Raw genomic sequence first — 27,440 nt, 5'->3', positions numbered from 1 at the left:
TGTCCCCCAAGACCAAGGCATGCCAGGCAGGGACCCAGGAAGTGGTCAAACCGAGGCTCAGAGGCCTCAAGCACTGCCTTGTCCTGAGGGTGAGGGGTGAAATGTGGATCAGATAGAAAGTGAGAGGTTGGCTGGGGTACAGCTGCAGGGAGGCCTGGACGGAGAGAAGCGCTTCCCTGCGGGCCAGGTGACCCTGCCAGTGACCCCCTGGCTCCGGGTAGTTAGGCAGGCAGGGCGGGAGGTGTGGGCTTGTGGAGTGATGGGCAGGATCTAGGGGGTGAAGAGCAATGGGCGGGGCCTGAGGGGGTGTGGAGCAATGGGCGGGGCCTGAGGGGGTGTGGAGCAATGGGCGGGGCCTGAGGGGGTGTGGAGCAATGGGCGGGGCCTGAGGGGGGTGTGGAGCGATGGGCGGGGCCTGAGGGGGTGTGGAGCAATGGGCGGGGTCTGGGAGGGTGTGGAATGATGGGCAGGATCTAGGGGGTGAAGAGCAATGGGCGGGGCCTGAGGGGGTGTGGAGCGATGGGAGGGGCCTGAGGGGGTGTGGAGCGATGGGCGGGGCCTGAGGGGGTGTGGAGCAATGGGCGGGGTCTGGGAGGGTGTGGAGCGATGGGCGGGGCCTGAGGGGGTGTGGAGCAATGGGCGGGGCCTGAGGGGGTGTGGAGCAATGGGCGGGGCCTGAGGGGGTGTGGAGCAATGGGCGGGGCCTGAGGGGGTGTGGAGTGATGGGCGGGGTCTGGGAGGGTGTGGAGCAATGGGCGGGGCCTGAGGGGGTGTGGAGTGATGGGCGGGGTCTGGGAGGGTGTGGAGCGATGGGTGGGGCCTGAGGGGGTGTGGAGTGATGGGCGGGGCCTGAGGGGGTGTGGAGCAATGGGCGGGGCCTGAGGAGGTGTGGAGCAATGGGTGGGGCCTGAGGAGGTGTGGAGCAATGGGCGGGGTCTGAGAGGGTGTGGAGCGATGGGCGGGGTCTGGGAGGGTGTGGAGCAATGGGCGGGGTCTGGGAGGGTGTGGAGTGGTGGGCGGGGCCTGAGAGGGTGTGGAGTGGTGGGCGGGGCCTGAGGGGTTGTGGAGTGATGGGCGGGGGCTGAGGATGTGCGTGGAGTGATGGGCGGGGTCTGAGGGGGTGTGGAGTGATGGGCGAGGCCTGAAGGGGTGTGGAGCGGTGGGCGGGGTCTGAGGTATGGAGTGATGGGCGGGGCCTGAGGGTGTGGAGCGGTGGGCGGGGCCTGAGGGTGGGGCGGTGGGCGGGGCCTGGGGACTGTTGGAGAGGGCTGGTGGGTGTGTAGATCGGGGCTTGGGGGCGCTGCCAGGGCCACGCGGGACCCAAGGAGGTGAGTGGGAGGTGGGAGACACTTCCCCTCAGGGATGGGTAGGGAGAAGAGGAGGAAAAAGAAGGAAGGGGAGGGAGGGAAGGGGAGGAGGGTGGGAGAACGGAGGAGGGGAGAAAGAGGAGGGGAGGGCAGGATGAATAAAAGAAAGTGAAGGAAGAATTGGAGGAAAAAGGAGAGCCTTGGAAATGGGGAGATGGGGAGAGGAGGGGGCATCGGAGTGGGCCCGCGACCGGTGTCCCGAGGACGGTGGGGGGGCGGTGACCCTGGGGCTGGTGTGATCCCTGTGACCCTGGGGACGGGGTGACCCTGGGGATGGGGGCGCTGACCGCGGGGGGGCTCCCTGTGACCCTGGGGATGGGGGCGCTGACCGCGGGGGGGCTCCCTGTGACCCTGGGGATGGGGGCGCTGACCGCGGGGGGGCTCCCTGTGACCCTGGGGATGGGGCGCTGACCGCGGGGGGGCTCCCTGTGACCCTGGGGATGGATGGGGTGCTGACCGCGGGGGGGCGCGGGGCGGCGGCGGCGGCTCGGGCAGGACGCGCGGCGCTCGGCGAGGGGGCAGCAGAGGGCGCGGGGCGCGCGGGCGGCGGCGGCGGCGGCGGCTCGGGCGGGCGCGGGGCGGGCGGCAGGAGCGCGGCGGCGGCGGCGGCGGCGCGGCGGCGGCTCGGGCGGGCGCGGGGCTCGGAGCGGGCGGCGGGCGGCCGAGGCGCGGCGCGGGGCGCGGGGCGCGCGGCGGGAGCACCGGCCCGGGAGCCCCGGGAGCCCCGGGAGCCGCGCCGCGCCCCGCGCGTCCGCACGCCGGAGCCCCGCGGCCGCCGAGCCGGACAACTGTTGCGGCGGCGGCGGCGGCGGCGGCGGGCTCCGCGCGGGGCGCCCCGCCCCCGGCAGGCGTCTCCCGCGGGCGCCGGCTCCGGGCCGCGGAGCGAGCGGCGGCCGGCGCGGGCACGAGGTGAGCGGCGGCGGGGACCCGGGGCGGGCGGGCGGGCGGGGCCGGGGTCCGGGCGCCGGGGCCCCGCGCAGGTGCGGCGGGCGCGGCGCTCGCCGGGGCCGGGGGCGGCGGGGCCGGGGGCGGCGGGGGCGGCGGGCGCGGCGCTCGCCGGGGCCGGGGGCGGCGGGGCCGGGGGCGGCGGGGCGGCGGGCGCGGCGCTCGCCGGGGCCGGGGGCGGCGGGGCCGGGGGCGGCGGGGAAGGGCCGAGCCCGGGGCGGGGGGCGCGGGGCGCGGGGCGCGGGGCGGCGGGGCGGCGGGGCCGGGGCGCGGAGGGGAAGGGCCGACCCCGGGGCGCGCGGGGCGCGGGGCGGCGGGGCGGCGGGGCGGCGGGGCGGCGGGGCGGCGGGGGTCGGGGCGCGGAGGGGAAGGGCCGAGCCCGGGGCGCGCGGGGCGCGGGGGCGCGGGGCGCGGGGCGCGGGGCGCGGGGCGGCGGGGCCGGGGCGCGGAGGGGAAGGGCCGAGCCCGGGGCGCGCGGGGCGCGGGGCGGCGGGGCGGCGGGGCGGCGGGGCGGCGGGGTCGGGGCGCGGAGGGGAAGGGCCGAGCCCGGGGCGCGCGGGGCGGCGGGGCGCGCGGGGCGCGGGGCGCGGGGCGCGGGGCGGCGGGGTCGGGGCGCGGAGGGGAAGGGCCGAGCCCGGGGCGCGCGGGGCGCGGGGCGGCGGGGCGCGGGGCGCGGGGCGCGGGGCGCGGGGCGCGGGGCGGCGGGGCCGGGGCGCGGAGGGGAAGGGCCGAGCCCGGGGCGCGCGGGGCGCGGGGCGGCGGGGCGGCGGGGCGGCGGGGCGGCGGGGCGGCGGGGCGGCGGGGCGGCGGGGCGGCGGGGGTCGGGGCGCGGAGGGGAAGGGCCGAGCCCGGGGCGCGCGGGGCGCGGGGCGCGGGGCGGCGGGGCGGCGGGGCGGCGGGGCGGCGGGGCGGCGGGGCCGGGGCGCGGAGGGGAAGGGCCGAGCCCGGGGCGCGCGGGGCGCGGGGCGCGGGGCAGAGCCCACCCGGCCGAAGCTGGGGACGCCGGCGTTGCCATGGCGACGGGACCCCGCGCGCCGGCTCCGCGCTGCCGGCCGTCGTCGTGATGAGAATCGGCCGGCGGGGCGGACGGAGGCGAGGACGGAGCCGGGCGCCCTCCGCGCGCTCGGCTGCTCTGCCGGGAGCGGGGTCGCCGGGGTCGCCGGCGTCGCCGGGGTCGCCGGGGCCGGGCGCTACGTAACCGGCCGGGGGCTCGTGGTCCCGGTCTGGGCGGACAGCGCCCGCCGCGGCTGCGTGACCTTGGGCGGCCGCTCTGCCCGCCGGGACGGCCGCGACCCAGCAGCCGGCGGCCTCCGCGGCCTCCTCCGCACCCGGTGTCTCGGAGGTCTCGGGTCACGTCCTGTGAGTGACCCGTGCAGACCCGGCCCGCGCCTCTCACTCGGGCGGCCTGTCCACCCCGTCACCCCGGCTTCCTCCGGATGTCAGGGTCAGCCCCGGGTCGGGGTCAGCCCCGGGTCGGGGTCAGCCCCGGGTCGGGGGTCAGCCCCAGCTGGGGGCCTCGGCGCCCACGCTCCTCCGGCCGGCCGCCCGGTGCTCCGATCCCGGCTGGTCTGAGCTGCCCCCACGGGGGCTGTTTGTGGGGGTCCCGGCCGGATAAGAAGTGCTAGAAAGTTCTGCGGCCAGGTAGCCCCTGCCTCCCCAGGGCATTCTCTGGTGTCTTGATAGAGGCCAGGTGAGGACAGCGATGTGCGTGTGCGTGTGCCCACATGTGTGTGTGCACGTGTGTGCATCTGGAGCTCACGGAGGCAGCTGCACTGACCAGCAGAGCTTCTAGAACATTCCAGAGGTGGGGGAAGGATGGCTGGAGGGAGGAGAGCCACACGGCCCCTCCTGGTTACCTGCCGCCGGCCCTCCAGAGCCTGGGGCCTGAGCGGTTGGGGTCCCCAGCTCTGCCCCTGGGCATCTTGGGGTGCTCAGGTCCGAGGTGGGCTGGGGGGCGGGGCGCCCGGGGGAGAGGTCGGGGACGGGGCTGGGGAGTCGGATGCCGAGGGACAGGGCAGCTTTCAGGGAGGGAAAGGAGAAGGTGGCCAGGCGGAGCCCTCGGGCCGAGCCGGGAGGTACGCGGACCAGGCTTCGCGTTGGCACGGCTCTGGGCAGAGCCCAGGCTCAAGGTGGGTGGGAGGGGACGGGTGGTCTGGAGTCCGCCGGCCGAGGACACCGAGCCGGCTGCGGGACAGCAGTGGCGCCCGGGGCCGTGGCTCTGGGCTGGGAGGGGGAGGGGGACAGGCTGCCGCGTCAGCTGTCCACCTGCAGCCAGATGGCTTTGCTGACCCGGGCGCTGCAGCCTCCGCACTAACGGCCCCGGGAGGGACTGAGCTGCGCGAGCCCGCCCTGAACCCCAGCTCTGCAGTCCAGAGGCAGACAGGGGTACCCCGCGACAGCCCGCCACTAAGCACTGCATCCCACGGCCTCCGGGGAGGACGGCCGCCAGAGACCGTGCGGCCGGCTGGCCTCCGTCTCCTCTCCCAGGCCGCACCTCCACACAGCCTGCCACCGTGGCTCCCGTCTGCCCTGCCCCCTCAGTGCGGGCTGCAGACTCAGCCCGAGTCAGCGTCATCCCCAGTCCCCCCAAAACCATGACACCTACGTTTCCCAGCCGTCTGGAAAGTGGGGTCTCCGCAGCGCAGGTGAGGAGGGAGACCTGCCTGCCGAAGCCCGGCCTTGGGGGGTCATTCCGGGGTCACCTGCTCACGGCACAGCCGGGCGGGGGGCGCCATCTCCTTCTCCCTCTTCCCTGCCCTCTTGCCTTCCTGTCTCCCCGCACCCATGCGCCATATTCCTGAGCCCACCCATGTGGCCGCCTCTGTGGAAGTGGCCCCGGAGGCCTGCTGGGTGGATGTGAGCCCCCGTGGTGAGGGCCCCGGCCCGAGGGCTTTGCCCAAGGTGGCTCCTCGCCGGAGGGGCCCGTGCAGGTGGGGACTCTGAGGACCCCACCCTGGTGTGTGGAAGCTTCCTCTTTGCTTTGTTGGTTGTGGGGCTTGAACTCAGGGCCTGGCTGCTGTCTGGCTCTTTTGCTCAAGGCTAGCTAGCACTCACTTTGAGCCACAGTGCCACAGTATTCTCATTGGTGGTAAGAAGAGGCTAGTGGACTTCCCTGCTGGGGCTGGCTTTGAACCGTGATCCTTAGATCTCAGCCTCCTGAGTAGCTAGGATGACAGGCGTGAGCCACCGGCACCTGGCTGATCTCTTCTTTCTTTATTCACACTCGGGCTAATGGGGTCTCCGTGGCGGGGACAGCGCGAAGCCCTCTCCCCCCCTATTTCAGGATGGGCGGTCAGGTGGGGGGGACACGGAGGCCCAGAGAGGGCTGGGGAAGTGTCAAGATCACACAGTGAATCGGATGCCCTTGAGGACTGAGAGGTTCCACCCGATCCATGTGGGCACGGCGCAGAGCCGGGCTCGGGAGGGCGTGGGGCGGCCCTGTTTCCAGGGTGAGGGAGACCCCGCTCTCCCAGCCCGGAGTTCCCTTTGGAAAGGAGCCGTAAGCGTGTGCGAGGAATCCCTCCTCACCCCGCCCGCCCGGCCGTCCTGCCAACCCCGCAGAGACAGAGCCACGCGCCAGTCATGAAATGCAAATCCCTCGCCCCAATTTGCAGGCCAGAATGAATGGAGCTCCTCCTTGGCGGTCCTCCCAGCTGGCTCCCCCGCCCCCCCCCCCCCCGTGAGACCCACACTCTCCCTCCTCCCCGCTGCCCCTCCCCCTCCTCCCAGCCTGCTCTTAGCCCCCCCCCCCCCGTGGTACCCGCACCCCCCCATTGCCACCCTGCAGACGCGTGCACACTGCCTCCAAGAAATTCAGAGTGACGGCAGGGGCTACGCAAACGACACCGGGTTAACACTGCGCTCAGCGCAGCAAGCCTTTATCAGAGCCCTGGGAGGAGAAAATATATATTTATTTACTCTTGTTCACACTTCCTTGGAAAATGAGACAAATCACGATCTTTGAAAACCTAGCGACATAATCTGATTATGCCTGCCTGGGAGATTCGGAGAAATGCGGGGGGGGGGGGGGGGGGGCAGGGAGGACTGGAGGGGGGGGGGCGCTGGCTCTGCTCTGCTAAGACTTGCGCTGGGAAAGCTCGAGCCGGGAAGTTGTGTCTCCTGTGCCAGATTCTGGAGCTCCTCATTGCAGGAGGAGCTCAAAATAAAGTGCCGCTTTCTTAGATATTGGCGCAAATTAAAAATAAAGGCGGCCGCCCACCTTCGCCCAGCGGGAGAGTCTCCTGGGTACGACCCAGCGGGGGGGGGGGGGGGGGAGGGCCAGTGCTTCCACCTCCCGCCCTTGTCCTTTGTGGGCAGGAGATTGAATCGGCAGCTGGATTTATGACCACGGGGAGTGCAGCTAGCTCCATGTGCTCTGGGGAGCCGGGGTCAGAGAGGACCTGAGCTGGTCAGCCTCTTCACGGGGTAGAGTGTTGGGAGAACAAAGAAGTGGCTCCTGCAGAGGGCACTTTAGCTTGGGTATTGAAGGGTGTGGAGGAGTGTGTGCCAGCAGGAAGAGGCAGAGGACAGGCCTGAAGGGAGTTTGGGGCCTCTCTGGGACAGCTTCCTGCCTCAGCAGTCGGCTGAGTCTGGGCTGTGTGCGGGTAGCAAGGCAAGGGTCGGGAGTGGGTCATCTTACGTTCTGGAAACAGAATCCAGCTCTGTAGACACTGGTGCTGGCCTGAAAGCCCTCTGCTGAGCCTCACTGCTGGGCAAAGGTTCCGGAAGTCGCCACTCCCTGGCCAATGCTTGGCTCTAGGCCTTGGTCTCTGCACCCAGAAAACGGAGCCGTGGATGCTCTGTGTGTGTGCAGGAGGCTTGGCATCTTCCAGGGCCCCAAGTCCCAGCCCGTCAGCCCAGCCAGCCAGGGCCTGGCCATGCTGTGCAGCTCGACTCAGTTTCTAGGAGCAGGTCGGGAAGGGAGCTTCCCCTGGGTGCAGCTGCCCGGAATCAGAGCCCGGGGACTGCAGGCCTCCAGGGGAGACGCTGGCCGCCGAGCTGCGGCTCATTGCCAGGGGAACGGGCCCAGGGCTCTGGGAGGCGCTAGGGCCGGGAGCAGACAGGAAGCTCCGCGAGGCTGGCTCTGAGTGGGCCGCCCCCTTCTGCTCACGGCGGGGGGCGGGCAGAGTCTCAGTCTCCCCGTGTGTCCATGTGCATTTGCAGAGCACCCCTGAGCCGTGTGTGCGGCCGCCCAGGCGCCGGCCGCGTGTGGTCTCTGTCACGGTCAAAGCTGTGTGCTGCGTGGACACCTTCCTCGCACCGCGGGGCGGGAGCTGCGGCAGGGAGCGCCCGGCGCCTCGGCCTGCTCCTGGGTGAACACGAGAAACACCAGCAGGGTCCCTGTCCTCACGGCTCCCTGGCAACGGCCCCGAGAGCTGGGGCACCGGTCCAGCTCAGGTCCGCCCCCCAGCCCCACACACAGGGCTCCTCACCCCCGCCCACACCCGAGTCAGGCGTGGGTCCGGGCAAGAACTGGTAGCCGGCAGCCGCACCTGGCGTGGAGGGCGCAGGGGTCCCGCCTGGGGAGGATGGGATGTGGCTCTGGCCTGGGGTTTTTGGGGGGCAGGGATGGCGGGATCCCTCCCCTGCCCCAGCAGACTGGTGACCATCTCCATAACGGGGGCTCGCGAAGGCCTCGCGGGAGCAGACAGGCGTGGCGCGCTGGCACACAGTAGGTGCTCAGCAGATGCTTCAGCTGCCGGAGCACGGCAGGAGCCCAGCACCGAGGAGGGCCAGTGCTCCTCAAGCCCGACAGGTGGAGACGGCTGGAGACTCCCTGCGTCTGCCCAGCGCTGCCCAGGCAGGCGGGGAGGGGCCGTGAACGAACGAACAAATGAATGAATGAATGAATGGTTGGGTCACAGTCTGCCCAGGGCAGAAGATCCCGGGATGTGGGGGAAGCGGGTCCAGGCCCACGCGTGTCATACCGTGTGCCTGTGTGGCCTGCGGCCGGCCCGGGCCCAGCTCCCTGCCATCCCCGGCCCTCCTCCCCTCCGGCACTGGGAAGGGCACTTGGGCTCCGTGCTGCCGGTGTGGGGGGCGTGGGGACCAGGCGCTGGCATGCGCACAGCCGATCGCTGTGTCTGCGCTGCGCCCTGACCCCATCCCCCCAGGACACTGGTGTCCGAGGCCCCGGGGCGTCCAGGGCACAGGGAGTCCGGGGCTGGGGAACATGGCCTCAGAGCAGCCCCCGAGCCCCCCCCCCCCCCCCCGCCTCTCAACACCTCTGGCTGGGGAGTGGATCCGCAGGTCCTTGCAGGAAGCATGGGACTGGGTTATGGAAGGACTGTGCACAGCACCCTGGGTGGGCAACCTCCCCCTTCCTTCCTTCCTTACCTGAATGTCTGCCGAAGCTGGGGGCGGGAGGTGGGGTGTCTGTTGGAGCTGGCTGAGAACTGCGCTCTGGTGGTTCCCCATTTTGTCTGGGGGGGCCTGGGGGGAGGGGGCGCCCTCTGCAGGGGTGGGCGGAGGCCTGTCTGGCCTGTCACTGCACAGGGGATGCTTGCTCACAGGCTCGAGGTCTCGGGGTGGACAGTCACCTGCTCAGTCTTCCTGAGACCGATTCCTGCCCGCGGGAATGCGTGGGCGCTGGGGCACCTGGCCTCTGGGAGGCCTTCCTGGAGGAGGTGCCCTGAGGAGACCAGCCTCCCGTCAAACACGCACTGTGGAGGAGGGCCCGGTGCCCCTCCCCAGAGCTCATGTGGTTGACTGCTCAGCCCCAGAGGAAGCTTCCGGGACTGACAATGGGCAGACTCAGTCCTTCCCGGGAGAGCAGACCCGGCCCCCACCGGGCAGATGGACAGGGAGGCCCCTGGATTGCAGACCTCCCACCGGGGACGCGCCCTGCACCTGTCACCCGCAGGGCACACCCCACGGACGTGCCCGGGACTCGCGGTGAGCCTGGCCGACACAAGGGCCGGGGGGCGGGGGAAACACGAGGAGACTTCTCGCCTGAATGCAAACAATTGGACAATCTGTTCTGGGTCGATTTAGAAGCAGTGGACTGAAAAAAAAATCAGCAAATACAGTGTGAAAGCTATTTCCTCTCCCTCCTGGCTCCGTGGGGGAGAGGGCTGAGCTACAGTTTATTTGTAGACTCCCTCCCGAGCACCGGGGCCCCTCCACACCCACAGGCCGGACCCCGAGGGCGTCAGCCCCGAGCCCAACCTCAGAGGGATGCGGCCATGCTAGGATGTCTGTGTCCCGATATGCAGCCGAATTTCTTTCCCGAATGGAGGATGGGAGCTTGGAAACCCGCTTCAGCCCCAGGGTGCAGCTCCTGGTCTCCCAGCCGGGCCGCTGGCCCTCGGGCACCTGACCCGTCTCCTTGAGACCTGCATTGTCCCCACAGCCTGGCCTCTGGCCCTCCGGGCACCTGACCCATCTCCTTGAGACCGGCCTTGACCCCGGGGTCAGGAGACTCAGTCACGGGGTCTCGAGCCCCATGCTGGTGGTTTGAAGGGACATGTGTCTCTGGGGGAGAGGAGGGCATCCCCTCTAAGCCAGCGCGTTCCTCGCGGCATCTTCTGGGGCCTGCGGGAGCAGCACGTGGCGGGGCAGGGCGGAGGACCGCAGAGGGGCTGCGTCCTGGGAGCTGAGGGGGCCGCCCGCCAGGGAGATGGTTTGCTTGCAGAAGTGGCGGTGGCGGCCTCCTGCGGCGGCTGTCTCCCCGAGGCCCAGGAGTGAGGCCAGGAAGGACCCCAACTGGGAAGATGGAGGCCGCCCCCGGGCTGCGGGCTGGCCTGCAGTGAGGCGGGTGGAGGGGGGGCCGTGCGCAGCACCCCCAGCCCGTGGGGCGCACCCTAGCTGCTCTGCAAACAGTGTGTTCCCAGTCTCGTGTGGAGGTGGTGGCTCTGCATGGGCCTCCGGGGGCCGCCCAGTCCACAGCGGGGGTTAGTGCCCCGGGGTCCCCCAGCCGGGCCGGGCCGCTGCTCCTGCAACGTCCAGCCCCAGCCCCAGAGCCAGCTGGGGGGCCGGCGGGGCCTTGAGGGAGCTGTGACCCCCGAGGGTTCCGCGTCCCCTTGAGCATTGTGGCTGCCGCCCCCCCAAAGCAGCTGGCAGAGGTCACAGGGTCCAGCAGGGGTGCCGAGGGTGGGTGGGGGCCTGGCCAGCTTTCAGCCAACGGTGCCGCCCTGGGACTTCCAGGAATGAGGTCACGTGGGGGCTGGGACAGCACCGGCTTTAGAGACGGGTCCTGAGGACTGAGGGGCCTGGACAGGCCGCCCTGTCTGTCCTGGGGGGGGGCTGTGGCTCGGGCCTCCTCTGGGAGTCCCCTCCCCCTCCCCCTCCCCCCAGCAGCTCCCGCTCGCCTCAGTGTCTGCCGACCAAGCTTGTTCCAAATTGCTTTTTGATGTTACCTCCCCAGTTCCCGGAAAGTTTGGAGGCTCCGCTCAGAGCCCAAGCGCTCGCTAATTAGACCTCCGGAATTCTGTTTATGCAGACGTCAACCCAGGCTGCGAGATCGAGCCGTTTTCTCCCCATTCGTGCTGTACAGGCGGCCTGCTAGGTGGAGGGGGGCGGCGCTCATGTGGGGCTTCTCCTGGGGACAGGTGACGGAGGTGGGCCCCCCCAGGCCGGGTGGGTGGTCTGCTGCGTGGAGGGGCTGCCCTCCCCCTGCGCCCGCCCCCTCCGCCCCCGCATCTCCGCGGGGTGATTCTTTATTAGTGGTTCCTTTGTTCACGCTCACCTCAGGGGGAGGGGCAGGAAGAGCCCCAGCGCCCCGTCTCGCAGGGGGCTCAGGGCAGAGCCCCATGCCGCTCTGAGAGGGGCCCCTTTTCACCGGGCCGTCACCTCTGACCAGACCCGGCCTCTGTCCCTGGGGACCTCCGGCCCTTCTCCTGGTGGCACCGGGCACGCCACCCCCAGACTTACAACCTGGTGAGGGAAGTGGAGCCAGGCGCGGCGTCCAGAGCTGGGGCCACCCAGGAGCCCTGTCTGGGGTCCATCGTGGGGGTGGAAGCGGGAGGGAGGGAGGGAGGGAGGGAGGGAGGGAGGGAGGGAGGGAGAGGCTGACGTCTGCACCTGACTCCCCCACCTCCCCCCAGGGCTGTCCCAGCCTGTGCAGCCTCTGGGTGGGAAGCCCAGAGCACAGCCCGCTGCCCGCTGCCCGCTGCTCGGGGTGGACCTGGGGGCCTTGTGGGAGGAGGCGGGGCTAGCTGGACCCCTCCCCTGGCCAGGCCAGGCACAGAGTGGGCAGGAGGCTCATCAAGGGGGGGCAGAGCAGGTGCCACGGGAGCGCGTGGAGGCAGGGAGGCATGTTCCCTGCCCGGGGCCGGCGTGGGGCGTGGGGTGCGGCGTGGGGCGTGGGGGACGGTGGGGGGCGTAGGGGGCCGGCGTGGGGGGTCGGCGTGGGGCGTGGGGCATGGGGGGCTGGTGGGGGGCGTGGGGGGCGGCGGGGACCGTGGGGGGCTGGCGTGGGGTCTGGGGGCCGGCGTGGGGCGTGGGGGCCGGCGTGGGGCGTGGGGGGCCGGCGTGGGGCGTGGGGGGCCGGCGTGGGGCGTGGGGGGCCGGCGTGGGGCGTGGGGGGCAGCGTGGGGCGTGGGGGCCGGCGTGGGGCGTGGGGGGCGGCGTGGGGCGTGGGGGGCTGTGGGGGGCGTGGGGGGCGGCGTGGGGCGTGGGGGCCGGCGTGGGGCGTGGGGGGCGGCGTGGGGCGTGGGGGGCCCGCGTGGGGCGTGGGGGGCTGGCGTGGGGCGTGGGGGGCCAGCGTGGGGTGCAGGCCCTGGCTCCATCTCCATGGCCTCCACTGCTGCCCAATTTGCATCGTTTTGAAGTTGATTGGCCCGAAGGCAACTTGGCCTCATCACAGCTGACAAGTCTCTGGTTGGAAGAGCAACTGCTCCCAATTAGCGGCGTGGTGACAACGCCGCCCTCCCACCCCCATCCATGGCTGCTCCCTGCTGCTGGAGCACCTGCTGCGGCTCTGGGGCCTCCAGCCGGGGCGCCTGCAGCCCAGCATGCTCTGGAGGGGGGCTCCGGGGTGCCCCTGGCTCCCAGGCCTGCGTCCCACCAGGATCGCGGAGGCCCTGCTGGGGGCTGTGGACCTGCATGGTGGCCAGTACCAGAAGGGCTTTGCAAAGGAGCGGTGTTTGTGTTTTAAGGTTTTATTTGTTGTTGGGGCTGAACTCTGGGCCTGGGTGCTGTCCCTCAGCTCTTCAGCTCAAGGCTAGCACTCTTACTACTTGAGCCACTGAACCACTTCTGGTTTTCTAGTGGTTTATTGGCGATGAGTCTCATGGCCCGGGCTGGCTTTGAGCCACGATGCTCAGATCTCAGCCTCGAGTGGCTTCGATGACAAGCGCGAGCCCCTGGCGCCCGGCGGGGGGTTGGTGTCAATAAAGCTTTATTGGAACAGCACATTGCCCGGGTGAGAGGAGGGGCTCCTCGGCCGGTCTGCCACCCACGCAGCTGCCGTGACCGAGTCCCCCGTCACCCGCTGAAGGACGAGGAAAGGGCTCTTGGTGCTGGTGGATCTAGAGGCCGCGGGCGGGTGGCCGAGCCCCGCGGCTGTGGGCTGTGTGGGGAGGGCTGGGGCGGGTGGCCGAGCCCCGCGGCTGTGTGGGGAGGGCTGGGGCGGGTGGCCGAGCCCCGCGGCTGTGTGGGGAGGGCTGGGGCGGGTGGGCGAGCCCCGCGGCTGTGTGGGGAGGGCTGGGGCGGGTGGCCAAGCCCCGCTGCTGTGGGCTGTGTGGGGAGGGCTCGAGCGGGTGGGCGAGCCCCGTGGCTGTGTGGGGAGGGCTGGGGCCGGTGGGCGAGCCCCGCGGCTGTGGGCTGTGTGGGGAGGGCTGGGGTGGGTGGGCGAGCCCCGCGGCTGTGCGCTGTGTGGGGAGGGCTGGGGTGGGTGGGCGAGCCCCGTGGCTGTGTGGGGAGGGCTGGGGCGGGTGGCCGAGCCCCGCTGCTGTGGGCTGTGTGGGGAGGGCTGGGGCGGGTGGGCGAGCCCCGCGGCTGTGGGCTGTGTGGGGAGGGCTGGGGCGGGTGGCCGAGCCCTGCGGCTGTGGGCTGTGTGGGGAGGGCTGGGGTGGGTGGGCGAGCCCCGCGGCTGTGTGGGGAGGGCTGGGGCGGGTGGCCAAGCCCCGCTGCTGTGGGCTGTGTGGGGAGGGCTCGAGCGGGTGGGCGAGCCCCGTGGCTGTGTGGGGAGGGCTGGGGCCGGTGGGCGAGCCCCGCGGCTGTGGGCTGTGTGGGGAGGGCTGGGGTGGGTGGGCGAGCCCCGCGGCTGTGCGCTGTGTGGGGAGGGCTGGGGTGGGTGGGCGAGCCCCGCTGCTGTGGGCTGTGTGGGGAGGGCTGGGGTGGGTGGGCGAGCCCCGTGGCTGTGTGGGGAGGGCTGGGGTGGGTGGGCGAGCCCCGCGGCTGTGGGCTGTGTGGGGAGGGCTGGGGCGGGTGGCCGAGCCCTGCGGCTGTGGGCTGTGTGGGGAGGGCTGGGGTGGGTGGGCGAGCCCCGTGGCTGTGTGGGGAGGGCTGGGGCGGGTGGCCGAGCCCTGCGGCTGTGGGCTGTGTGGGGAGGGCTCGAGCGGGTGGGCGAGCCCCGTGGCTGTGTGGGGAGGGCTGGGGCGGGTGGCCGAGCCCTGCGGCTGTGGGCTGTGTGGGGAGGGCTGGGGCCGGTGGGCGAGCCCCGCGGCTGTGGGCTGTGTGGGGAGGGCTGGGGCGGGTGGCCGAGCCCCGCGGCTGTGTGGGGAGGGCTGGGGCCGCTGGTCCTCTCAAGGGACTTGCCCTCCAACCCTGCCACAGAATCTTCCAGAGCCAGGCCCTGGCATCCGGTACCACCTCCCGAGGGTGGCAAATGGAGGCTCAGCCCAAGCTGCAAGGCCCCACGCCGGTGGGCACCACCTCCTCACCACTGCACACAGCATCTTGAACCCAGACCCGCACGGGGCCTCCCTGCACGGCTAACTGGCCGGGGCTCCGCGGTGGGGACAGGCACCCCCTCGGGCAAGCCTTGGCCCGACGCGCTCAAGCATCACCGGTCCCCCGCCCCGGACCAAGGGTCACCCGAGGCCAGGAGATTCTTAGGTCCAACTCCGAGCCCCAGAACTGTGTCTGCCCCTGGTTCGGCACCAGCCCTCTTTGTGGATGTGTTTGTCCGTGGTAGACCAAACCCGTCCAGCCAGCCGGCATCGCAGTCCCGGGCACCGCGCCCGCTTCCCGCCCAGCTTCCTGCCCGTGGTCCCTTCCCAACTCGCCACACGTCCACAGCTCTTTTCAGCCTTATCGTACTGGGACAGGAGGGAGCATCCGGGGTTTGGATGGCTGCCGCTGCCCGTCACTGGGACGGCCTTGTACAGCTCCGGGGTCGGCCGCCCTGTGTCCCGTCTCCTTGGGGTGCGTTGTAGGGTGTGGACTCCATCCAGGCTCCATCGGGGCCTCTGCATGGGGTTGGGGGGGAGAGAGGGTGTGGGGCAATGCAGGGAAGCCAGGGTCCCGCGCCCTCGGGGGAGCCCTCTGCCTCCCGGGCTGCTGGGCTGGGCTGGGGTTGGAGCCCGGGGGGCGACCCCGGGCTCAGCCCTTCTGGGAGTCCCGGCGGAGGAGGCAGGGTGGATGTGGAGATGGCGGTGCCTTGGGGCTTCCTGGCCCTGGAGGGTGCGGGAAGGGCGGCCTCTCTGGGGGACCCCCCCCCCCCCGGGCGCTGTCCTGCCGGCCTGGGCTCCCGCTCGGCCCCTCTTGTCACGGGCTGCTCCCATGGGTGGGAGAGGCCCGGGTGGCGCTGGTCCTGGTCACCACTGGACCCCAGGGACAGACTCAGGGCGGGCTTTGCACACTGCCCAGCCTTGGCTGAAGGTGGTGCCCGGAGCCCGCGGTGGGGTCTGAGCCCCAGGCCCAGCTCCAAGCCCCCGCACTGTCCCATCCCACGCAGCACCCTGCCGTGAGCGCAGGCAGGGCAGGCGGCCTGAGAGGGGAGGACAGTCCCTGTCCTCCAGCCGCCCGCCCGCCCGCCCGGCACTCCCAGCCCCCTTCCCCCGGAGGAAGAGCCAATTCCTTCCGCCCTGCCAGAGCCGCTCGGCTGCCCGTGCAAGGCCCAGCTGCCCGTGCTGGTGGCTGAAGGCTGGTGGTGACCAGCCACCAGGAGAGACACGGGCAGCCTTGTGCCCAGGGGGTTGGGTTGCTCAGTCCTGGAGCTCCAAAGGTAAGCATGGCCTGTGGAACTTTCCAGACCACAGGGGCAGGGCTGAGCAGAGCTCCAAGTGACCCCCAGGTCACAGGAGAGGCTGTGACCTCTCTCCTCCTCCCCCGGCTGGCCGGGGCAGGAGGCCCGCAGGGGTGCGGGTGCGCAGACGCCGGTCCTGGGGGGCCTGGCTGCGGCCTGCTCCTCTGTCTGCCTGCTGCGTGACCTTGGGCAAGGTGCTCACCCTCTCTGTGCTTCCCTGAGCTTAGGTCAAGGGCCTGATACAGAGAGCAGCTAGAAATAGAGGCCCAGATGCTCGGAGCCGGCCGGGTCATGGGGGTGGGGAGGAGGAGCAGGAGAGGAGCACTGAGCTCCGCCAGCCTCCCCCTCCCTCCCGTGGCTCCTGCCAGGCAGGGCTCTGGCCCCTCAAGGCTCTTCCTCTGCTACACAGTTGGGGCTCAAGCTGTGCGTACTCTCCACCTCTGCGTCCTCGCTCCTGGGAGGTCTCCGTGAGTGTGGGCCTGCCTCTGTCGGGCACTCACCCGGTCCTGCGTCTGCCCGGGTCTCTCCACCCCCTCCACCACCTCACCCCGGGGCCTTCGCACGACCAGCACATGCTCGTGCTGGCCAGCACTGCCTGCCCTGGTCTGTCCAGGCTGAGTTACCTGCCAGACCTCTGCCTCGGGATGTCCTGTACCCTCAGGAAGCCTCCAGGCCTTGCTTGAGTGCTGGCCATGTGCTGGGCCTCAGGGACGCAGTCCCACCCGGTGGAGGACAGGAGGCGGTGGGTGGACGGATGAGCTGGGTTGATCTGTGAACAAAGGCCTCCGTTTCTCCGTGACCCTCCTCCACCCCTCTGGGAGGCTGCACTGCCCCTTTACACTAGGGAAACCGAGGCTCAGGCCTTGGTCTGCTCCCTAGAGGGGATGTTGAGGGGTGGAGTGCAGGGCAGGCCCCGAGGGGCGCTCTGCGGGCCGCACCCCCGCTGCCGCCCGGGGACAGGTCCCTTGGGGCGATCGTTTCCGCGTGTGTCCAGGGGCAGGCTACCTCCTGGTGTGGCGCAGCGTGGGCCGGCTCTAAGGGCCTCTGCTTTGGGCCGCGTCCCAGCGTGGGCCTCCCTGCCTGGGACGTGGGACCACAGAGGTCGCACGGAGGGTGTGCTGGGCACTGGACGGCTCAGGCGCGGGGGGGGGGGGGGGGGGGGGGCGGCCACGCGGCCCGCTGGGAGCCGGGCCTGAGCTGGGGCAGCCACGCGGCCCGCTGGGAGCGGGGCCCGAGTTGGGGCAGCCACGCGGCCCGCTGGGAGCCGGGCCTGAGCTGGGGCAGCCACGCGGCCCGCTGGGAGCGGGGCCCGAGTTGGGGCAGCCACGCGGCCCGCTGGGAGCCGGGCCCGAGCTGGGGCGGCCACGCGGCCCACTGGGAGCCGGGCCCGAGCTGGGGCAGCTGGAGTCTCAGGGGGCGATGCTGCAGGAGGAGAGCAGGGGCCGGCTCTGAGCCGGGGCGCCGCCCTCCGTCCGGGTCGCCAGCGTGCTCTCCGCTAACCGCCGTGGGACCGGGGTGGTGGTGCAGCCCGGGCAGGGACCCCTGGGGGCCTGTCCCAGCCACTCAGTTCCTGGCCCTGATGGACGGTTCACAGCCGTGAAGCCGAGATCCCAGACCCTGCAGCTTCCACCCGGCCTCCTCTGTGGCTCCCACCCATGGGGAGAGGTCCGAGCACCCAGCCCGGCGTGGATAGTGTCTCCCGGCCCGTGGACATGCGTCTAGCACCTACTGGGCGCCGTGTGCAGTGGGAGCACGCAGGGGCTTTGGGAGCCTGGGCCCAGAGGCCGAGGCCGGGAGGCCACTCACCAGCCGGCAAAGGAGGAGCTGAGCGCCGGTCACAGCCGGGCAGGGCAGGGGCAGGGCCGGAGAGCGGGTCACAGCCGGGCAGGGCAGGCGCAGGGCCGGAGAGCAGGCGCCGGTGTAGGGGTGCCAGTGTGTGTGGGTGCCGGTGTGTGTGTGGGCGTCGGTGTGTGTGGGTGTCGGTGTGTGTGTGGGTGTGTGTGTGTGTGGGTGTCGGTGTGTGTGGGCGTCGATGTGTGTGGGTGTCGGTGTGTGTGGGTGTTGGTGTGTGTGTGGGTGTTGGTGTGTGTGGGCGTCGGTGTGTGTGGGTGTCGGTGTGTGTGGGTGTTGGTGTGTGTGGGTGTTGGTGTGTGTGTGGGTGTCGATGTGTGTGGGTGTCGGTGTGTGTGGGTGTTGGTGTGTGTGTGGGCGTCGATGTGTGTGGGTGTCGGTGTGTGTGGGTGTTGGTGTGTGTGGGTGTTGGTGTGTGTGGGTGTCGGTGTGTGTGTGGGTGTCGGTGTGTGTGTGGGCGTCGGTGTGTGTGGGCGTCGGTGTGTGTGGGTGTCGGTGTGTGTGGGCGTCGGTGTGTGTGTGGGTGTCGGTGTGTGTGGGTGTCGGTGTGTGTGGGTGTCGGTGTGTGTGGGTGTTGGTGTGTGTGGGTGTTGGTGTGTGTGGGTGTTGGTGTGTGTGGGCGTCGGTGTGTGTGGGTGTTGGTGTGTGTGGGTGTCGGTGTGTGTGTGTGCCGGTGTGTGTGGGTGTCGGTGTGTGTGGGTGTCGGTGTGTGTGGGTGTCGGTGTGTGTGGGCGTCGGTGTGTGTGGGCGTCGGTGTGTGTGGGCGTCGGTGTGTGTGGGCGTCGGTGTGTGTGTGGGTGTCGGTGTGTGTGGGTGTCGGTGTGTGTGGGTGTCGGTGTGTGTGGGTGTTGGTGTGTGTGGGCGTCGGTGTGTGTGGGTGTTGGTGTGTGTGGGTGTTGGTGTGTGTGGGTGTCGGTGTGTGTGTGTGCCGGTGTGTGTGGGTGTTGGTGTGTGTGGGTGTCGGTGTGTGTGGGTGTCGGTGTGTGTGTGGGTGTCGGTGTGTGTGTGGGTGTCGGTGTGTGTGGGTGTCGGTGTGTGTGGGTGTTGGTGTGTGTGGGTGTCGGTGTGTGTGGGCGTCGGTGTGTGTGGGTGTTGGTGTGTGTGTGGGTGTTGGTGTGTGTGGGTGTCGGTGTGTGTGGGTGTCGGTGTGTGTGGGTGTTAGTGTGTGTGTGGGTGTCGGTGTGTGTGGGTGTCGGTGTGTGTGTGGGTGTTAGTGTGTGTGTGGGTGTCGGTGTGTGTGGGTGTCGGTGTGTGTGGGTGTCGGTGTGTGTGGGTGTTAGTGTGTGTGTGGGTGTTGGTGTGTGTGGGTGTCGGTGTGTGTGGGTGTCGGTGTGTGTGGGTGTTAGTGTGTGTGTGGGTGTCGGTGTGTGTGGGTGTTGGTGTGTGTGGGTGTTGGTGTGTGTGGGTGTTGGTGTGTGTGGGTGTTAGTGTGTGTGTGGGTGTCGGTGTGTGTGGGTGTTGGTGTGTGTGGGTGTCGGTGTGTGTGGGTGTCGGTGTGTGTGTGGGCGTCGGTGTGTGTGGGTGTTGGTGTGTGTGGGCGTCGATGTGTGTGTGGGCGTCGGTGTGTGTGGGTGTTGGTGTGTGTGGGTGTCGGTGTGTGTGTGGGTGTCGGTGTGTGTGTGGGCGTCGGTGTGTGTGGGTGTTGGTGTGTGTGTGGGCGTCGATGTGTGTGTGGGCGTCGGTGTGTGTGGGTGTTGGTGTGTGTGGGTGTTGGTGTGTGTGTGGGTGTTGGTGTGTGTGTGGGTGTCGGTGTGTGTGGGTGTCGGTGTGTGTGTGGGTGTCGGTGTGTGTGTGGGTGTCGGTGTGTGTGGGCGTCGGTGTGTGTGGGTGTCGGTGTGTGTGGGTGTTAGTGTGTGTGTGGGCGTCGGTGTGTGTGGGTGTTAGTGTGTGTGTGGGCGTCGATGTGTGTGTGGGTGTTGGTGTGTGTGTGTGTCGGTGTGTGTGTGTGTCGGTGTGTGTGGGTGTCGGTGTGTGGGTGCCGGTGTGTGTGGGTGTCGGTGTGTGAGGGTGCCAGTGTGGGGGGGCGCTGGTCTCCGACTCTTCCCTCCCTGGCCCCGCGTCCCAGGCCCTGCACGAGGCCTGGTCCACCCCGTCCAGCCCGGCCTGTGCGAGGCCTGACGGCCGCTGGGGAGGGCGGCTTGGAGCAGGCATGGGAAGCTGGGCCCGAGCTCAGGGACCGGGAGGGACCGGGCCGCAGGGCAGAGCCGGACGGGACGCCCAGCACGGAGGGGTGCCCAGCGGAAGGTCCAGCAGACTCAGGGACGGCCAGCGGCCTCCGGCCATCCAGGTGGGACCGTCTGAGCCCCTTTTCCCTCCTGCCCTCCACACGGCGCAGGGAGACTCGGGGCTGGTGTGGGTCATTCTGGGGAGGCCCAGCTCCGGCACAGCGACGGCCCTGCCCACCCGAAGCCTGTGCTCTTTTGTCTGAGCTCCCCTCACTCGGGGAGCTCACCAAGTGGGTGGTCCAGCCTGTGCCCTCCCAGGGCACAGGCCCTGGGGCCGCAGCCCGCAGAGCAGAGGGTGCGGGGGGTGAGTGGCGGGGGGGCACTTGACCGGGCGTGCCGAGCCCAGCAGGAGGGCAGGGGGCCGCCGGGGTCAGAGGGCAGGGGCCGAGGAGGGGCTGCTGGAGTGCCGGGCTCCGCTGGGGTCAGGCTGTGGCTGACCCTGGCCTCCGCCCCTCTCCCTCCCAGGCCAGGGGTCCTGCGCTTCAGAGCCCGGCTTCTGAAACAGCACATGGGTGGATGTGGGGGGCTCCGCACCCCATTTCTGGTTCTCTAAACGTGTGCCCTCCTTCCTCTCCTTCCTGGCCTCGTCAGATTCCATGTTTAAAAATAACCCTCAAATCTCAGAGCCGCCGTCCCCAGCTGACCCCGGGGTGGACGGCCGCCAGGCGTGCCCGGCTCGTGACTCTAGACTGCGTCAAAGCCTGCGTGCGCGTGCGCCCGGGAAAGTCCCAGAATGTTCTCCAGTGACTCTGGGGGGTCGTTGGCCAGGAGCTGCCATCTGAGGCAGCTGACCGGTGTTCAGAGCCGTGGACCCTGGAGGGCCGTGGCCGGGGCCTGCGGCGGGCCTCGGAGGCCAGGACTCTCTTAGTTGGTGTGGCTTTATTTTCCTTCTGAGCTGATCCTGGCCGCACGCTCTCACTCAGCCTCTTCACTCAAGGCTGGCGTCTACCCCTTGAGCCACAGCTCCACTTCAAGCGTTTTGTCTCGTGGACTTTTCCGCCCGCGCAGGCTTTGAACCTGATCCTCACATCTCAGCCTGCTGTGTCGCTGGGATTACAGGCCTGAGCCACAGGCGCCCGGCCCTTTTATTTTTCTTTTGGTACTTGGGGTTGGATCAGATTTCGGACCCGTGGCTCCGTGGCCCCGTGATCCCGTGGCTGAGTGGCTGGAGAGCCTGGGCTCCCTGTGTGCCTCCCTGAGACTCCGTTTCCTCCCTCGCTAGGCTGGCTGGAGTCAGCAGAATGACCAGGAAGGGGACAGTGGGGGCCGCACAAAGCCGCAGGGTGACCAGGCCCAGCCGGCAGACCCCTCGGGAGGGGCGGGGTGGGGGCGGGGCACCCGCAGGGCGAACTCAGCCTCGCAGACCCCGCTGACGGCCACCGTGGGGGTTCACGGCCCTGAAGCCAGCCTGTGTCTGCGTTGACCCCACCCGGCCTCTGGCTGGCGGCCCAAGGTCCCTGGAGGTTTCTGAAGCCACTTCCCAGTCGGCTGGGAATGGAGGGGGACGAGACAGTGCTTCCCACACCCCCACGGCCCCAGGGAGAGGTCCCCACAGCCCTGCCCTCGTCCAGGGCCATGGATTTGGCTGCGTGGTCCCAGGCTAAGCAGGGACTGGGGCTCAGAGACCACAGAGTCCATGGAGTCCACGGAATCCTCGCACCAAGGGCAGCCGGGGCCGGACGGGGCGGTCCTGCCCCAGGGCTGGGGCTCAGAGTCCACGGAGTCCACGGAGTCCTCGCACCAAGGGCAGCCGGGGCCGGGCCGGGGCGGACGGGGCGGTCATGCCCCGGGCGTACCTGGCGTGGGCGGCCCGCTCAGCCACCGGCAGAGGGCCGCGTGGGGGTCTGGCTGGGGTGCTACCTGGGAGCACGCTGGGGGAAGGGCCTGCATGGAGGGGCGCCCTGCTTCCCGCTGCCAGAATCACGGCGGGTTTCCTGGAGGAGGGGACACTAGGTGACACTGTGTCTACTCTGAGGGGAATCAGGACTCAGACTGGCAGGACAGGAGGGGCCCGTCCCCACAGCAGCGGCTAGGGTTCTGAGGGGCGCGGGCACAGCCGCTCTTGGACTTGGGCTCTGGCTCCGGAAGGGCAGAGGGCGGCTGCCGGGGGGGGGCATCTCCAGGGACCCGGCTGCCCACAGCGCAGGTTCGCGGCAGCCCCGGCCGCCCTGGGCATTCTCCTAAGCACACTCCACCGCCTTCATCTCCCCGCATCTGCCAGGGCTGGTGCAGCCGTTAAGCAGCTTACAGCCCGCAGGGGACGAAACGGGGTGGGGGGGCACGGGGGAGCCAGCCTGGGCTCTGCGGGCATCTGGCGGCTTCTCCAGGCCCCGGCTTGTACGGCCGACCTGCCCCAGTGCGTTTCCAGACCCTGGTCCCTCCCCCCAGCCACGCCCTGCAGCCAGGACTCCTGGAAGGGGGCCATCCCCCGTCACCCCTGTCACTTTTCTGAGTGCCCTGCGGGTTTGTCCGTCCCCTAGCAAAGGGCAGAATCCCCTTTTGGTGGTGGTGGTTGTCGGTTGTGGGGCTTGAACTCAGGGCCTGGGTGCTGTCCCTGAGCTCTTTTCTTGCTCAAGGTGAGCGCTCTACCGCTTTGAGCCACAGCATCACTTGGGTTTTCTGGTGGTTAATCAGAGATAAGAATCTTCCTGGGACGCTTCTCCCTGGGCTGGCTTTGAACCGTGATCCTCAGATCTCAGCCTCCTGAGGTCAGGGTGACAGATGTGAGCCACCAGCACCCGGCATCCCTTTCCCTTTTTATGGCTGAATAGTATTCCGTGTGAGCGAGCGGTGCCGTTTTGTTTTCTTCTTCGCTCTCCAGGCATGGGGGGGGCCCTTCCCTCTGGGCTGTTATGAGTGTCTGGCAGAGGCCCAGATCTGTGTAAGAACCTGCTAGGGCCCAGCCTCTGGTTCTGTGTGTGTGTGTGTACGCACCTGCGTACACTAAAACCCTCACTTGTGTGCTGGGCTTGTGTGGGGACCAGGAGCCACGCTGGGACAGCTTCCGTTTGGGTCTGGTTTGCGCCTGTGGCCTCCTGCCCTGTCTCTAATGTGGACCGGATCACGGCCACTCCTAGAGAAAGCCGCCCGGCAGGGCTGCCTGCCTCCCGCACCAGCCTGCGCCCGCGCACCACCTGAGCACGCCTCCTCTGATTAAGGCTCTTTCCTGTGGGAAGGAGGGGTGGCAGGTGACAGGGCGGCTCATTCCTAAGAGGAAATTGCATGGCAGCATTTCTGTCTTCCTTCCCAGCCCCCTCGCCCCTGCCCCGGCCCCATCGCCCCGGCCCCCCTGCCCCGGGCCCCCGCCCCCGCCCCGGCCCCCCTGCCCCGGCCCCCTCCGCCCCAGCCTCATCGCCCCGGCCCCCTCCGCCCCGGCCCCCTCTGCCCCGGCCCCCTCCGCCCCGGCCCCCTCCGCCCCGCCCCCCCCCTCGCCCTGGACACTGGTCCCCGCCCCGGCCCTCCCGCCCCGGCCCCCCCGCCCCGGCCCCCTCCGCCCCGGCCCCCTCCGCCCCGGCCCCCTCCGCCTCGGCCTCCCTCCCCCCACCCCGGCCCCATCACCCCGGACCCCCGCCCCAGCTCCCCCACCTGGCCCCCCCCCCCGGCCCCCTCCGCCCCGGCCCCCTCCGCCCCGGCCCCCCCCTCGCCCTGGACACTGGTCCCCGCCCCGGCCCCACAGCCTCTCCTGTCTCTCGCCATGCAGGCAGTGCTGACGGGTCGATGCCAGCTGGACGATGACCAGTTCTGGCCACCGGTCCTGGAACGCACTGGCGGTCATCTCCCTGCTGGTCCCCGCAGGTAGTGTGGGGGTGAGCCCCAGGGGGCGGGGGGTGAGACCCAGGGGGGCGGGGGTGGGGGGGTCCCGGGAAGGGGCGGGGCGGGGACCGGCTCTCCCTCTGCCCGTGTGTGGCAGCCCCTTGCTGGCCGTGGAGCTCCGAGGGGCTGTGGGGGATGCAGAGAGCCCCTCACGAGCTCTGCGGGTGGGTCAGGCGTGGTGCGTGGCACGTTCGCTGGGTGGGCTGAGCGTGGGGCCGCTGCCCCCGGCCCAGAGCTGCCCCCAACCCCCGGCCCCCGGCCCCAGGCCCCCGGACCCCGGCCCCCTGGTCCCCAGCTTCCCGGCCCCCGGCCCCCAGCCCCAGACCCCAGCCCATGGCCCCCGGCCCCCAGCCCCCCGGCCCCAGCCCATGGCCCCCAGCCTCCTGGCCCCCGGCCCCCAGCCCCAGACCCCAGACCCCAGCCCATGGCCCCCGGACCCCAGCCCCCTGGCCCCCGGCCCCCCGGCCCCTGGCCCCCCGGCCCCTGGCCCCCAACCCCCCGGCCCCTGGCCCCGGGCCGGCTCGTCTGGGCTCGGAGGAAGCATGTCCTCTGTCTCTCCTAACCAGAGCCAACCGGGGTCCCCTGAACCCCACCATGGCTGGGACCCCTCAGCCTTCCTCTCCACATCTCGCTGCCGGTCTCTCCCTCTTGGTCTCTTTCCAGCACTCTCTCTGCTTTTGCCTCTGGTTTTCTCTGCATCTTTCTGTCCGGCGCTGTCTCCTCTGTCTCCGTCTCTGTTTCCTGTCTCTCTCTCTGTCTCCTCTGCCTCCGTCTCTGTTTCCTGTCTCTCTCTCTCTCTCTGTCTCCTCTGTCTCCGTCTCTGTTTCCTGTCTCTCTCTCTCTCTCTCTCCTCTGTCTCCGTCTCTGTTTCCTGTCTCTCTCTCTCTCTCCTCTGTCTCCGTCTCTGTTTCCTGTCTCTCTCTCTCTCTCTCTCCTCTGCCTCCGTCTCTGTTTCCTGTCTCTCTCTCTCTCTCCTCTGTCTCCGTCTCTGTTTCCTGTCTCTCTCTCTGTCTCCTCTGTCTCCGTCTCTGTTTCCTGTCTCTCTCTCTCTCTCTCCTCTGTCTCCGTCTCTGTTTCCTGTCTCTCTCTCTGTCTCCTCTGTCTCCGTCTCTGTTTCCTGTCTCTCTCTCTCTCCTCTGCCTCCGTCTCTGTTTCCTGTCTCTCTCTCTCTCTCTCTCCTCTGTCTCCGTCTCTGTTTCCTGTCTCTCTCTCTGTCTCCTCTGTCTCCGTCTCTGTTTCCTGTCTCTCTCTCTGTCTCCTCTGTCTCCGTCTCTGTTTCCTGTCTCTCTCTCTCTCTGTCTCCGTCTCTGTTTCCTGTCTCTCTCTCTCTCTGTCTCCTCTGTCTCCGTCTCTGTTTCCTGTCTCTCTCTCTCTCTCTCCTCTGCCTCCGTCTCTGTTTCCTGTCTCTCTCTCTCTGTCTCCTCTGTCTCCGTCTCTGTTTCCTGTCTCTCTCTCTCTCTGTCTCCTCTGTCTCCGTCTCTGTTTCCTGTCTCTCTCTCTCTCTCTCTCTCCTCTGCCTCCGTCTCTGTTTCCTGTCTCTCTCTCTCTCTCTCCTCTGTCTCCGTCTCTGTTTCCTGTCTCTCTCTCTCTCCTCTGTCTCCGTCTCTGTTTCCTGTCTCTCTCTCTCTCTGTCTCCTCTGTCTCCGTCTCTGTTTCCTGTCTCTCTCTCTCTCTCTCTCCTCTGCCTCCGTCTCTGTTTCCTGTCTCTCTCTCTCTGTCTCCTCTGTCTCCGTCTCTGTTTCCTGTCTCTCTCTCTCTCTGTCTCCTCTGTCTCCGTCTCTGTTTCCTGTCTCTCTCTCTCTCTCTCTCTCCTCTGCCTCCGTCTCTGTTTCCTGTCTCTCTCTCTCTCTCTCCTCTGTCTCCGTCTCTGTTTCCTGTCTCTCTCTCTCTCCTCTGTCTCCGTCTCTGTTTCCTGTCTCTTTCTCTCTCTCCTCTGTCTCCGTCTCTGTTTCCTGTCTCTCTCTCTCTCTCTCCTCTGTCTCCGTCTCTGTTTCCTGTCTCTCTCTCTCTCTCTCTCCTCTGCCTCCGTCTCTGTTTCCTGTCTCTCTCTCTCTGTCTCCTCTGTCTCCGTCTCTGTTTCCTGTCTCTCTCTCTCTCTGTCTCCTCTGTCTCCGTCTCTGTTTCCTGTCTCTCTTTCTCTCTCTCCTCTGTCTCCGTCTCTGTTTCCTGTCTCTCTCTCTGTCTCCTCTGTCTCCGTCTCTGTTTCCTGTCTCTCTCTCTCTCTCTCTCCTCTGCCTCCGTCTCTGTTTCCTGTCTCTCTCTCTCTGTCTCCTCTGTCTCCGTCTCTGTTTCCTGTCTCTCTCTCTCTCTGTCTCCTCTGTCTCCGTCTCTGTTTCCTGTCTCTCTTTCTCTCTCTCCTCTGTCTCCGTCTCTGTTTCCTGTCTCTCTCTCTCTGTCTCCTCTGTCTCCGTCTCTGTTTCCTGTCTCTCTCTCTCTCCTCTGTCTCCTCTGTCTCCGTCTCTGTTTCCTGTCTCTCTCTCTCTGTCTCCTCTGTCTCCGTCTCTGTTTCCTGTCTCTCTCTCTCTCTCCTCTGTCTCCGTCTCTGTTTCCTGTCTCTCTCTCTCTCTGTCTCCTCTGTCTCCGTCTCTGTTTCCTGTCTCTCTCTCTCTGTCTCCTCTGTCTCCGTCTCTGTTTCCTGTCTCTCTCTCTCTGTCTCCTCTGTCTCCGTCTCTGTTTCCTGTCTCTCTCTCTCTGCCTCCTCTGCCTCCGTCTCTGTTTCCTGTCTCTCTCTCTCTCTGTCTCCTCTGTCTCCGTCTCTGTTTCCTGTCTCTCTCTCTCTGTCTCCTCTGTCTCCGTCTCTGTTTCCTGTCTCTCTCTCTCTGTCTCCTCTGTCTCCGTCTCTGTTTCCTGTCTCTCTCTCTCTGTCTCCTCTGCCTCCGTCTCTGTTTCCTGTCTCTCTCTCTCTCTGTCTCCTCTGTCTCCGTCTCTGTTTCCTGTCTCTCTCTCTGTCTCCTCTGTCTCCGTCTCTGTTTCCTGTCTCTCTCTCTCTCTCCTCTGTCTCCGTCTCTGTTTCCTGTCTCTCTCTCTCTGTCTCCTCTGTCTCCGTCTCTGTTTCCTGTCTCTCTCTCTCTGTCTCCTCTGCCTCCGTCTCTGTTTCCTGTCTCTCTCTCTCTCTCTGTCTCCTCTGTCTCCGTCTCTGTTTCCTGTCTCTCTCTCTCTCTCTCCTCTGCCTCCGTCTCTGTTTCCTGTCTCTCTCTCTCTGTCTCCTCTGTCTCCGTCTCTGTTTCCTGTCTCTCTCTCTCTGTCTCCTCTGTCTCCGTCTCTGTTTCCTGTCTCTCTCTCTCTCTCTGTCTCCTCTGTCTCCGTCTCTGTTTCCTGTCTCTCTCTCTCTCTCTCCTCTGCCTCCGTCTCTGTTTCCTGTCTCTCTCTCTCTGTCTCCTCTGTCTCCGTCTCTGTTTCCTGTCTCTCTCTCTCTCTCTGTCTCCTCTGTCTCCGTCTCTGTTTCCTGTCTCTCTCTCTCTCTCTCCTCTGCCTCCGTCTCTGTTTCCTGTCTCTCTCTCTCTGTCTCCTCTGTCTCCGTCTCTGTTTCCTGTCTCTCTCTCTCTGTCTCCTCTGTCTCCGTCTCTGTTTCCTGTCTCTCTCTCTCTGTCTCCTCTGCCTCCGTCTCTGTTTCCTGTCTCTCTCTCTCTCTGTCTCCTCTGTCTCCGTCTCTGTTTCCTGTCTCTCTCTCTCTGTCTCCTCTGTCTCCGTCTCTGTTTCCTGTCTCTCTCTCTCTGTCTCCTCTGTCTCCGTCTCTGTTTCCTGTCTCTCTCTCTCTGTCTCCTCTGCCTCCGTCTCTGTTTCCTGTCTCTCTCTCTCTCTGTCTCCTCTGTCTCCGTCTCTGTTTCCTGTCTCTCTCTCTGTCTCCTCTGTCTCCGTCTCTGTTTCCTGTCTCTCTCTCTCTCTGTCTCCTCTGTCTCCGTCTCTGTTTCCTGTCTCTCTCTCTCTGTCTCCTCTGCCTCCGTCTCTGTTTCCTGTCTCTCTCTCTCTCTCTCTCCTCTGTCTCCGTCTCTGTTTCCTGTCTCTCTCTCTCTGTCTCCTCTGTCTCCGTCTCTGTTTCCTGTCTCTCTCTCTCTGTCTCCTCTGCCTCCGTCTCTGTTTCCTGTCTCTCTCTCTCTCTCTGTCTCC

The 27,440-nt window shown here is 68.2% G+C and overlaps 1 protein-coding gene across 1 annotated transcript in view; it reads left to right on the top strand.

The window, feature by feature from the left end:
* Positions 1-23,251: 23,251 nt before the first annotated feature.
* Positions 23,252-27,440, top strand: part of Shisal1 (shisa like 1) — a 41,682-nt gene continuing 37,493 nt past the window's right edge. Inside the window, exon 1 of the mRNA XM_042672745.1 lies at positions 23,252-23,315. Coding sequence (XP_042528679.1) covers positions 23,252-23,315 — 64 coding nt within the window. The remainder of the gene's footprint in view (positions 23,316-27,440) is intronic.

This window comes from Dipodomys spectabilis, unplaced genomic scaffold, assembly GCF_019054845.1.
Source record: "Dipodomys spectabilis isolate Male_0828 unplaced genomic scaffold, ASM1905484v1 ptg000767l, whole genome shotgun sequence".
NCBI classification, from domain to species: Eukaryota; Metazoa; Chordata; class Mammalia; order Rodentia; family Heteromyidae; genus Dipodomys; species Dipodomys spectabilis.
Note: the sequence above shows the minus strand (reverse complement) of the source record. Positions and strands in the feature narration are given on the sequence as shown.